Consider the following 12,923-nt stretch of genomic DNA (forward strand, 5'->3'; position numbering starts at 1 on the left):
CACTGTAACTTTCTTTGATAATCCCAAGCCAAAATTCAGTCCTCTTACACTCAAAGGTAGGCATTTTTACTATTGGTGCTGACACTTAGTCTTTTACAAAGGCTTGGGGGCCTTTCCCCACCTACTCTCTCTCTCTCTCTCTCTCTCTCTCTCTCTCATCAGATGTCTGGGCTCTGGGGATAGTAGGGAGAAGCCATACATGATCATAAATCTTCCTTGTTGATTCTGTTAAAGCTTCATCTTTGGACATGGCAGAGCCAGGGAACAAGCCCACAAACTTAGGTGAAACCAGGTTTTATCTAACCCCTTCCATAATAAATTCTCACATTTTCTCAAGAGTTGCGTATTTCAGGTACAGAATAAATGAAAGGGAAAAAAAAGAAAAGAAAACTACTACAATCCAAATCTCCTTCTTAGTAATGGAAAGATTTGCCTCTTTAACCAACAAAGATGCCTGAACACAGGAAAAGGAGGAGCGAGGTGGTGGGAGAGTTTCAATTTGAGGAAAGGTTGATAGATTTTGGAAAAAGGAAGGCCCCACAGTGACACAGATAACAGAAGGTCCAGGTCCAGAGAGTGCTCATGATTTGAGAGCAGCACTGGGTGAATGTGGGCCTAGGTGGAGGGAGCAGGTCACTGGAGAGCACCTTGGAAGGGCATATCTTTTTTTTTGATGTTGATGGACGTTTATTTTATCTATTTATTTATAAGTGGCGCTGAGACTCCAACCCAGACCCTCATACATGCTAGGCAAGTGCTCTACCACAGAGCCATAACCCCAGCCCCGCTGGGAAGGGCATGTCTTGTCCTGGGCTTCTCCCTCTTGGCTTCCTGGTGGCCCTGAGGTGAGCAGTGTTGCTCCACCACATTCTCCCTTTCGTGATGTTCTCTTCATCACCAGCCCATAGTAATGGTGGGAAGTGAATGTGGATTGAAGTCTGTGAAGCTGGAGCCAAAATAAACCTTTCCTCCTTTACGCACATTTTCTTTCAGGTATTTTGTCACAGTTATGGAAAGTATACTGTCACAATAGCAAACCTGCCTTTCCTCCACCTTTCAATGTCTTGTTGTGCTTGTCTTATAGATAATGTTTAGGAATTGATTTTTTCCTTTCTTTTTCTTTTTTTAAATTTTTATTTTTAGTTTGGGTACTGGGTATCCAACCCAGAGTCTCCCGCTATTAGGCCATGCTCATCTACGGAGCTACATTCACAAACTTATTTTATTTTTTATTTCAAGACAAGCCTTCCCTAAATTGTTCAGGGTGACCTAGATCATGATATCCTCCTACTTCACCTTCCCAGGTATCTGGGATTACAGGTGTGCACCAGTATGGCCAGCCAAGGATATTTAACTATTTAGTAAGAAATGGAAAGAAAGTGGTCTACTTTGCCTGAATTCAGAATTAAATGTCTTTACGCTTTTGAAATAATTTTTATGTATTATTTCTATGTCATGATATGGGAGAGTATATTTCCAACTTCTATTTTCAAGTTAATTTCCAAATTATCACCACCTGTAGTCTCTGTTTCCTTATGTTGAGCTAGATTTACTGCCACAAGAGTGACATTTGCACAGTGGCTGGATGACTTGTGCCTTCTGGATTGTCTCAAAGCAGCCCTTAATTGACTGAAGGAGTTTGAAACTTATCACCTCAAAATATGTTAACTTGGAAAATTGAGTTAAACGCTATTGAAGACAGCACAATTTTGTCTCATGTTAAACTCCCATGTGCAAAGTTTCTTACCTGTACCTAGAGAAAGGAGATATTCCTATCCTCTGATGGTATCAGGGAGTCAATGTGGGAAAAACTCTGTAAAAACCAACCTTGCTAAACTAGCTGTCAGTTCTGCCCTAGTCTAAGTTGCTTGGTCTTGTCATGTTTTCACAGTTTACTACTCTGTCCAACTTATGTGTGCAGGTCAAAGTGTTCTTAAGGCTTCTATGCCATGTATAAAAAAAATTAAATAAATTGATATGCTTTTATCTTGTCTATCTATTATGATAGGACAAAACCAACAACCAAGAATCAGTAGAGGAAAAAATTTTCCCCCTGTGTAATAACCTCAAGGAAGGAATTTTTTTCCCCAAGGATGTAAAGTCACATATTTTCATTGCTTGTATTAAACAAAAAATATATATATTTATTTCATTGTTTATGCCAACCATGGGACAAGAGTTGTCTTGCTTTCACTGCTAAAGGGGTTGGAGTTATTATTGCTACTTTTTCTGTCCTATTTGAATGGAACAGGTGACACCCAATATCTCTCTAAATCCTAAATCACACATTTTTTTTTTCCCAAAGGTATTTAGAATTTACTGACATTGTAAATCTTGATGACAGTATTTCATCAAGTTATTTCCTGAATACCAGATGCCAAGTGCTTGTTGCTTTATCTGACTCAAGATGATGTGCATCAGTGGAAGATTTCGTTTGTTTGTTTCATCTGTGACTGCATCAATATAGAATCCTGATGCTATGGCTGCATGTACTCCACTCCTTCTTCTAGTCTGGGTTTTTGAATCAGCTCTTAATGTTGGCTTCTATTTTTATGTAACCCTATACATTTCCATTGCTCCAGCTAAAAGCCTATTTTTTCAGGAAATTAAACAAGCATAACTTCTGACCATTGGCTTCTGACATCCCTCTGTTTTTCAATACACCTGACATTATACTGAAGTATTTAATTAGCCCACCATACTGACTTCTTCACCCATAAGATCTCAACTCAAATGTCTCCTTTTGCTGATGGTGGCTCTCCCCACCTTGTTCATGCCAACTTCTTTCCTTCCAATATTTTTCTCCACAGCACTCATTACAAAAAACTCTACATTGTACCATGTACACCTTTTATCTTTTTGTGAGCTTTCTGAACAAGAAAATTAGTACCCAGAGGGCCCAGGTTGCTCTCAGCTTTGCCCACCATGTTTCAGGCACCTAGAAGGGTCACTGACATTTAGCAGGTCCTATTAGATGTATGTGGAATAAATGCTGAACACATGCCTCTTTCATAAACTTTATTGATTTTTATAATTTATGGTGATCAGTCTTCTCCTTCTTGTATTCTTAAATGTCCCTCAAATCTTCATTTTGTATGCAAATGATACGCTGCTTATTGATCTATATATATATATATATCTGTGTGTGTGTGTGTGTGTCCTCACTTCTCAAAAGACTGTCGACCTTTTAGGAAAATGTCTTAAATATATATTTGGTGGTGTTGAAAGTGAAGACAGTCATTAAAAATAATAGAACTCTGACTATAATTGAAAGTCATATATCAGAAGATTTGAGAGAAGACAAACTGCTAAGAGAAAATGAGCACCTTTACTCTCCTGCCAGTTTCCCTGGATCAAAAATCATTGTTCAGTTACAAATGTGACTTAAGAATAGATCAGAATTTATTTTTCTGTACTTTCCTTCCCCCCTTCTAGGTATTGGGTAATCAACCTGGGTGTACTCTACCTTTGAACTAAAACCTAACCCTTATTTTTTATTTATTTTTTTTTTTTTTTGAGATAGGGTCTCTCTAAATTGCCCAGACTGGTCATGAACCTGCCATCTCTTGTCTCCCAAGGATTATGTGTTCATGGAAGTTAGTTTCTCTCTCTCTTCTTTTCTTTCTCTCTTTCTTTTTCTTTTTTTTAAATTGGTGCTGGGGATGGAACCCAGGGGTTCACACATGATGCTAGGAAATTCTCTAACACTAAGCAGCATCCCCAGGCTGCAGATTTCTCACACCCAAGTCCTTGTTCATATGTTCTTCTTTGAGTATGAGTAGATCTTTGGATCTGAGCCTTCAGAAGTAATGATCCCCCTCCAACTGGGTGCCATCTGTTCCTGTCTAATGTGACATAAAATGGAAAACAGTACTTTATCTCCTAGCTATCTCTTTTTGATTTTTATGTTCCTTGACATGAGAGCTTACTAACAATTAATGAATCGTAGTCATATTTATAATAGTGTTTCATTTTATATAATCTCACTTGAGTATTTCTGTGCTAGATAGTGTGTATTTTCTCATTTCTTAGAACAACCTAGAGACTCCTCATATTTATTTATGAGCTTCAACGTTATGAAAGGATTCAGGAAATAATATCCTTAAGCATTCCACTTGGGCAAGTTGATTATGGCCAACTGAGGGCACTTGTTGAAGAGCAAACCCAGTTTTTCCATGGAATCACTTTACCTGCCTAAAGAGGATGCCATAAATTTCCTTTAGGAATCTTATCAAACAGGGAAGATGACATATATCATAGAAGAGACTGGAGGTCAATACAGTGCCAAGCAGACTATCTTGTATCCTGAGGACCCCTATCTCTTTCTTCAAAATCAGATTCCCCCAGGTACCATGCCCCCTTGAAGAGTATAGCAGCTTCTAGAGCTCACTGGGCTTTTGAGTATTCATTTTCTTTCTTGTATAATCCACATACCCTTTTCTCCTGTTAATATGCTCTTGTCTATTTATTTCACAGACTGATTGTCAAACCCTCAGAGTGGTGGGAAAGTATTCCCTCTCAACTAAAATTTTAGTTGGTAAATTATCAACTTCATAAATTCAAGGGGGTAGAGATTGGTGGAGAGGTTTCAGAAATAAGCAGAATTCTGTTTGTAATCAAAGGAGAAAATTTCAAGGGCAGGAAGGTTAGGAATGGTAGTGGAGAATCATGCAAAAGTTGGTTTTTTTTTTTTTTTTTTTCCAGTCTGGAGGTGATAGTCAGTATTACCCTGGGCAAGGGAAATAAATAAAAATCTATCAGTTCTCCAGCATCCAGAATGCAGTCCTTGCCCTATTTTCGTTGTTCAAGTCGTGAAATTAGAGGTGGGCTGTGATGAAGAATCATTTGTTCCCTTCCTCCCTCTTTTCCGTTGTGAAGTTAAGAAGTACATTTTCATGGCCTTCTGGGAAAGATTCTGAACCCATTCCTTTGGAAAATTATAAATCTCAATTCCGGAAAGGAACGAGTGGCCCAAAGTCAACAATGAGCGGAAAGACTCCAGCCCACAGTTGGTTTAAAAAAAAAGAAAAAAAAATTGAATTGATGCAATTATTATTGGTTTTGAAGTAAGGCTCATCATGTACGATTGGTGATTGGATAAAACACAAACCTTACAGTAGATGGAAGAGCTGTATGCAAATGAAGGATTCAAATTCTGTTTGCCCATTGGGTATTTCCCATTAGCCAATAGGAGAGCTCCGCACAGCCTACCTCCAATCAGTATAAATATGTCTCATTTCCAGGCCTTCATGGCATTTTACCTACGTTTTCTGTAGAATCTTTTTGTCTTCTTAAGCCAAACTAAAATGTCTGGACGCGGTAAGCAGGGCGGCAAAGCTCGGGCCAAGGCCAAGACTCGCTCCTCTCGGGCCGGTCTCCAGTTCCCGGTGGGACGTGTGCATCGGCTGCTGCGCAAAGGCAACTACTCGGAGCGGGTCGGGGCCGGCGCGCCCGTCTACCTGGCCGCTGTGCTCGAGTACCTGACGGCCGAGATCCTGGAGCTGGCTGGCAACGCGGCCCGCGACAACAAGAAGACGCGCATCATCCCGCGCCACCTGCAGCTGGCCATCCGCAACGACGAGGAGCTCAACAAGCTGCTGGGCCGAGTGACCATCGCTCAGGGTGGTGTCCTGCCCAACATCCAGGCGGTGCTGCTGCCCAAGAAGACCGAGAGCCACCACAAGGCCAAGGGAAAATAAGGCGTTGATAACTACTGGCCTCTTTCAGTTTTCCATGAGCCGGAAAAATTATCAAGGTTATAAACAAAAGGCTCTTTTAAGAGCCACCCACTATTTCTGTGAAATGAGCTGTTATGCTTAGAGTTAAGCCTTAAAAAGAAGACTGGTTGTCCCTAATAGTTTAATTATCACAGGTGGGGAGAAAGGCTACACAGCAAAACGTAGTGCTGCGGGATCTGCGGGATTACTAACCTTTTGCAGAAACGAAAGTTGTTGAATACTGTGGGGAGAAGGAAACGATGAATCCCTCCTATTTCACATAAGCCGCTGTATATGGCAAGTTGAATAGCTAACCAAGTGAGACCTCAACAGATGGGAATGTTGCTCTACATAAAACACCCCACGGGTCAATCCTGAGTACAAAAACAGTTGGATATATATAGCTCAGTGCACACTTCCCTAACATGCTCAAAGTACTGGGTTCTATCCTCAGTGTAAATCAAAACCCAAATACAGCAATGAAGAGCAAAATGAACTTAGCGATTAACTTTCAGCAATTCATCCTACAAAGCCATAATTTTTACAATGTCCACCCTACTAGTGCCATGCCCAGGTAAAATTTCATTTCAAATGAAACCCACCCACCAAGTTTCCCTAAATGGCTTCCAAGATATTTTAATACGGTTTTTTTTTTTTTTTTTTTTTTTTTTGCCAGCATCTATTGGATATTGTAGATCTGTGTGGTTGTCTCTTCAGACATTGTGGTGCAATACTTTCGTTTACAACCGACACAGACTCAAAAAAGAAAAATAAAAGAATGTGAAAATAGCTACCGGAAAGAGCAGGGTGTCGGATTTGTGCATCAGCCTGTAGGCAGCTCTTTATCCGGAGACCTCAGCAAGGAGATGAACCAATCCAGGAAAAGCGCGGGTACTTTTGAATTTCTTGGGCCCAATAGTCAGTAATCTGATTGTATAAAAGGAAGGGTGGATTTTAACACTCACAGTAGTCTGTGAAGACGTTCCTTCGGCTTTCCGCATGGCTCGCACCAAGCAGACAGCGCGTAAGTCCACCGGCGGCAAGGCGCCGCGGAAGCAGCTGGCCACCAAGGCCGCTCGCAAGAGCGCCCCGGCCACCGGCGGCGTCAAGAAGCCTCACCGCTACCGGCCCGGCACTGTGGCGCTGCGCGAGATCCGCCGCTACCAGAAGTCCACCGAGCTGCTGATCCGCAAGCTGCCGTTCCAGCGCCTGGTGCGCGAGATCGCGCAGGACTTCAAGACCGACCTGCGCTTCCAGAGCTCGGCCGTCATGGCGCTGCAGGAGGCCAGCGAGGCCTACCTGGTGGGTCTGTTCGAGGACACCAACCTGTGCGCCATCCACGCCAAGCGCGTCACCATCATGCCCAAGGACATCCAGCTGGCGCGCCGCATCCGGGGAGAGAGGGCATAAAAGCAACCCAATTCCGGCCTAGTGTAAATGACCCAAAGGCTCTTTTCAGAGCCACCTAAGTGTTACACGGAAAGCAGCTGTGAACACTTAAGAACGGCAGTTAACTGTATCTAACTTGGCTATTAACCATAATCCCTTTAGCCCCCATATTTCTATATGGGGGAAAAATGGCTTCTGCTTTCAGTCTTAATTTACTTGACATCTTCTGCAGTGCTACATAGTCTTCAGCAAAAAACTTTGGCATAATTTTCGAATTTGCTCTTGTCAATCTCATAGTTGGAAGACTTGATGCCAGCCTCTTGCACATGCATTTGGGTGGGGCTTGCTCCCAACTTATGATGTCATCTAAGACCAATTAGTTTCCTAGTTATCATAAATGGAGGTAACCTGATAATCATTCTGATACGAGCATTTTCAGGCATATAGCAATTTCCCCAAGTTGTGAATTGGTTTCCACTATGCCCTTTGATTTTTAAAGATTTGAAATAATCCAAGCTTTAGCTTGCTTAAATCCTTTTCTATTTGGCATTACTAAGTTGCATTGATCTCAGCTTAGAAATAAAATTAGAGCACATATTTAAAAATTAAATAATAGAAGAAGTTCATATGCAAGGGAAAAAATTACTGAACAACTGAACATTTTAATAAAGACTAGTGCCACCATTTAATATTGGGTTAAGCACTTACTGCTATGTATTAGGGAAATGATCTGGGAGGGCTGGAGAGCAAATGGGGGTTTTTAGTTTGGGCAGAAATGGCATTTATTTCCCCATGGACTGGCTACTTTTGCATAATGACTATTTTGAGCCCAAGGTCTTTAAAAGTAGAAGATGAAGAAGGGCATTCTAATTTCCCCTCTGTTTCCTAAAACCAAAATTATTTCATTATGAAAAATGCTGATGCTGTGCCTGTACCAAGAGAAAAGAAATATTCTTCAGTAAGGAGTCATAGCTGAGATGATTCCATATAAACAGATATAATTAAAATAATTCCCACTTTCCATAAGCCGCATCACATTGTTCAGACACTATTACATCTCTCTTCAACTTAGAGGCTAACCTGTCTCATAAAACTTATATGAAATACATTTGTGTGCTTTTGTCTTGATAAATTGTTTCATGCCAAAATTTCAGGTTCAGCTGGAAAACCTCAATGGGGATCCTGTCCGGTCTTTTCTCCCTCTAACTGTACAGAGAATACACATTAGGTGTTTGTTCTTTCAGGGTCTTCAGCTAAACATGGTTTTTCTTCTCCAAGCACCAAAGAGTGATGTTACACCAAAGTTCACAGTAAATGCTGTTGGTATCTGTTTTGATTAGGGAGGCTTTTTTTTTTTAATGTTTATTCTTAAGTTTTAGCTGGACACAATATCTTTATTTTACATTTACGTGGTGTTGAGGATCCAGCCCAGTGCCTAGTGCATGCTAGGTAAGTGCTCTACCACTGAACCACAACCTCAGCCCGATTTGGGATTCTTTTGTGAAAGGTCCAGGATCCTCAAGAAGAAAAAGAAGTTCAGGCTGTATTGGTCAGATGAAAATTCAGAAGCAGGCCTTTCAGTTTCTACAATGAAAGTGTCTAACTTATTCTGCTTAATGCACATTTTAAGGGAAAATTAACACAATCGGGAGAAGCCTATGGTGATCTGGAGATTTGAATTGCATTCCAGACTCAGTTGTGGGAAAGTCCAAAGGGTATGATTCTTACTACACCTAGACCCCCCCCCCAAATATATATATATATATTTTTTTTTTCACACATACACATATATGTAATTTTTAAAAAACAAGAATTTGCAATATCTTTTATTACACGCTGTGATTTAAAAAAAAATCTTCATTAATACATAAATGTCTGCTGTGATATTGTACTGGTAGTAAGACACCGAAATTGAGGAGCATAAGTCAATATCACAATTCAAGCGCATTTTCAAAGTAAAACATGCTAGAATTAACCACATTTATGCAGCATTTCTTTGGAACAGTCTCTGTTCTAACATTTTACTCATGTTTGCTAATTCAAATTCTCACAAAATTTCCATGAACGGTTATCTTTACTTGTTTTACAAATGAAGGAGGGGGAGCAAAATTACAGGGCCACATACAAACATTCCCTATTAATGAAAAAGAATGTCTTGAAAGGGTAGCAAAACTGTATCTCTATCTTAGGATCCTGGTTCAACCAGCATAGTGGAAATTTACATAATTAACAGGAGACTTATTTAAAAATTTATTTGACACAAGTTTCATGTGGTATAAGAACCCTTACAAGGAGATGATGACAAAAAGCAGTTAGTCAATTACTTATATACTGAATGTTAGAAAGCAAAGGTGTTTGAGGTATGGCATTATATTGGGCAGAGAAAAGACAAAGAGTTACAACAGGATTTATTTGTACAGAATATCTTTAGCCTTAGTTCCTATCCGTGATAGGAATGGTAGTCTTTATTTTTAATATCTTTATTTTTATGTGGTGGTGAGGTTCGAATCCAGTGCCCCACATGTGTGAGGCAAGCGCTCTCTGCCACTGAGCCACAACCCCAGCCCAAGAATGGTGCTTTTTGTTAAATTTTAGGGAGGACATCTTTCATGGGATTTCAACTTCCGCATTTTTGAAACAAAATAAAGATCAGGATGATTTTCTTTAGCCTTTTTAAAAAGAACTTTTATCTAAATTATCAATATGATATTTTTAGGTCTTTCAAGAGTTTGTTATTAAAACATGAGCCCTTATTGAAATTCTTAGGCAAAGCGACAGCTTCAGAGATCACATAGTCAACCACAGGGAACAAGGCAACAGATTCAAAAGTGGAAGTATCCAGTTCTCTGGGTCCTCGGGTCACTGCCCAGTGAGGGGCGGAGCGAAGGTTCAGCCGTGCCTCCTCTTCGCTTCCCGCTTACAGTTCTCAACCAGGTCCGATGGCGGAGTATAATTAGCCGTGGTGCAAGTACGTGCCTCAGTGAGTAGCTTCGCTCTTCTAGGGTTCTAATCCTGAAACCTTAGCTATGTCTGGCCGCGGAAAAGGGGGCAAAGGCCTAGGTAAAGGCGGCGCCAAGCGCCACCGCAAGGTGCTGCGCGACAACATCCAGGGCATCACCAAGCCCGCCATCCGCCGCCTGGCCCGCCGTGGCGGCGTCAAGCGCATCTCCGGGCTCATCTACGAGGAGACCCGCGGCGTGCTCAAGGTGTTCCTGGAGAACGTGATCCGCGACGCCGTCACCTACACGGAGCACGCCAAGCGCAAGACGGTCACGGCCATGGACGTGGTCTACGCGCTCAAGCGCCAGGGCCGCACCCTCTACGGCTTTGGCGGCTGAGGGTTCTGCTCTCCCCGACCCTTGTCCTCTTTACCAAAGGCCCTTTTTAGGGCCGCCCACTAACTCGTGAAGAGAGCTGCAGTATTGGCTTCCTTTCTCTGTCGTTGTGCGCAGTGCCTATCGGAGTGTCCTTGTTTTGCCTACTTGGAGTTGGAGTCAGTCTTGGGAAGTAGGGAGATAAAGTTCCAATGACATTCCCACTGCTTTGTAGAACAGACCCTCTACCTCACTTTGCTGATGGAGAATCCGCATTCTCTGAACTGCGTGTTATGGCGGAGGCTCTGTTTGGGAGTGCAGAGAATACTTGCCTCCACCCTCCCCTCCCCCTGGTCAAGTCCTCCCTCACTGCACAATCCGTCTGGCTTCCGCCTTCCGTTGTGCTGATAATCACCCAGGGCCTGTGGTCCAAGGTTTGAAGATTCCTTGACACCGACACTGCTCATTTCCAGCCACGGCTGGGATTCCTGAGCCGTCCGCCTGACCAGAGTTTGCAGATTTTCTCCTGCTAAACTTGAGGAGTGTTCCACGTGGTATTTAATTCTTTTGTCAGCTTCAGGGCCCAGCCTGTGGCAGGGCCTAACCTTGAAGCAACTGAGAGGGTAGGAAGCTCCCTCTGAGAATGCACAGATCACTGGTGCTCTTTCTAGCTCATTCCAGTTCGTGTTATAAATTACAAACTTCACTAGTTCATTATTATTCAGGAAAATTTCAGACAGCACAACAAGGTTGTAAGTGTTAGATGCCCAAGTTAGAAAATCCAACTGGGTTTGCAGTGTTTGATTAAACACTTGAGAAATGTATTGATGATGACTTCAAAAATAAATTTTAAAGAATGTGTGGTTACTTTGAAAATAGGTCTGATCATGAATAGAGTGTCAAATAAGTGAGATTGAGGAGTTAAGTGCCATGTCTGGGCTGAAGATTAAAATTTAGACATCATCAAAGTACAGTTTGCCCTCCATATTCATAGGTTACAAACCTGGACTCAATCAACAGTGGATGGGAAAAAAAAAAAGTATTGAACATGTGGGGGCTTTTTCTCTTGTCATTATTCCCTAAATAATACACTGTAACAACTATTTACAAAACTTTTGCATTGTGTTGAGTATTACAGACCATTTAGAGATGATTTGAACTGTTTAGGAGGATGCATGAAGTTTGTAGGGAAATACTACAGTGTCATTGTACTTAAAGGACTTCAGCATCTGCAGATTTTGGTATGGGGATTGGGGGAGTCCTGGAACTAATTTCCCTTGGAGACTGAGGCAAGACTTTAAATGGTGAGACTGGCTTAAAATAAAAATCCAAACCAATTTAGTGCAGCAGTGAATGAATATAAGTGCCAAAATTTCATCAAAAGGAACCTGATAAATAACATATGATGTCTCTCTCTCAAATGAATCACAGTGCAGCTCCACTAAAGAGGGAAGTTGTCCTACAAGTGTGTACTTTGGCTCAGTCCTTGGACCTCTTCATGGTTCTTGGCAATAGAATTCAGTTTCACCTCTTGAATATTCTCTGTTTTGTGAAATAGTTTCATGTTCACTATAAGTGCCATTCCTCAAAAGACTCTTGGTCCTGCAAATGTCCAGTGGAGGACTGGAACAGGGTGAATGGCTTGGCATCTCTGCCTTCAGATTGTCTGTCTCCTTTGCTGCCTTAACCTTTGGGTCAGATTTCTACTCAGCTCTGCATGTAGACATGCTCATCATTGGAGAAACATCTTGTCCAGAAACATATGCAGGGTCAGCTTGCTGAGTCTCTTTCTCCTTCAAGGATGAAAGCACCAAACTAGCTGCTTGAATAGACCTCTAATAGAACTCAGACTTCAGTATAATCTCCATGCTAACTGACACACCTACCCGCTGCCATGGCAAGAACACCACATTGTCAAAGGGAATGAATAGCAGTAGTGCCCCAGTTCTGGGAAATCTTTGTCTATTCCAAGAAAACACATGGCTGATCCTCCTTCCTATTAGCCCATCTCTCATTACTCTTAGCCCGTGTCTATAACCCATCAAGCCCTAATAATTTGCGAAGTTGATTTCTGAGCAAGGTTTCTGCTTCTCAGTTCTTTGGACATGTAGGTGTTTTCTTGTTTTTGTTTGGTTTGGTTTGGTTTTTTTGTTTGTTTTGTTTTGTTTGTTTGTTTTTTGCTTTACAAGACTAAACAGAGACAGATCCCACTGTGGGAGCCTCCCCTACTGAGGTTACACAGTAACCTCTAACTAGGCTTTTTGCTTTGGCTCTTGACCCCTCTCCCTTGGAGTTTTTGGGTTTTTGTTTTTCTCTATCCAGAAGCAAGATGATTGTTTTACAAGATATTCTGTCTATGTATCTTCTAATTAGAACACTCCAGCGGCTTTTAATCCTTTTCATATAAAAGCAAGTATCCTTATCACACAGTCTTCAAGTAGGGTGAAAGTCATGCCAGTTTGCCTGAGTTTGAGGGGGTTACTCAGGATATAGAACTTTCAGT

The 12,923-nt window shown here is 41.6% G+C and overlaps 3 protein-coding genes across 3 annotated transcripts; all 3 read left to right on the forward strand.

The window, feature by feature from the left end:
• Positions 1 to 5,282: 5,282 nt before the first annotated feature.
• On the forward strand, positions 5,283 to 5,791 carry LOC124097867 (histone H2A type 1-B). The gene has a single exon (XM_046452445.2). The coding sequence runs from the start codon at positions 5,307 to 5,309 to the stop codon at positions 5,697 to 5,699; it is 393 nt and encodes a 130-aa protein (XP_046308401.1). The 5' UTR covers positions 5,283 to 5,306; the 3' UTR covers positions 5,700 to 5,791.
• An 882-nt stretch (positions 5,792 to 6,673) lies between these two features.
• On the forward strand, positions 6,674 to 7,189 carry LOC124097861 (histone H3). The gene has a single exon (XM_058581998.1). It carries the CDS (start codon positions 6,717 to 6,719, stop codon positions 7,125 to 7,127), a length of 411 nt encoding a protein of 136 aa, XP_058437981.1. The 5' UTR covers positions 6,674 to 6,716; the 3' UTR covers positions 7,128 to 7,189.
• Positions 7,190 to 10,083: 2,894 nt separating this feature from the next.
• On the forward strand, positions 10,084 to 10,503 carry LOC124097890 (histone H4). Its single transcript, XM_046452470.2, has one exon. It carries the CDS (start codon positions 10,133 to 10,135, stop codon positions 10,442 to 10,444), a length of 312 nt encoding a protein of 103 aa, XP_046308426.1. The 5' UTR covers positions 10,084 to 10,132; the 3' UTR covers positions 10,445 to 10,503.
• The last annotated feature ends 2,420 nt before the right edge of the window (positions 10,504 to 12,923 follow it).

This window comes from Marmota monax, unplaced genomic scaffold, assembly GCF_021218885.2.
Source record: "Marmota monax isolate L192 unplaced genomic scaffold, Marmota_monax_Labrador192_F-V1.1 WCK01_AAM20220418_F8-fsc00141, whole genome shotgun sequence".
Lineage (NCBI taxonomy): Eukaryota > Metazoa > Chordata > Mammalia > Rodentia > Sciuridae > Marmota > Marmota monax.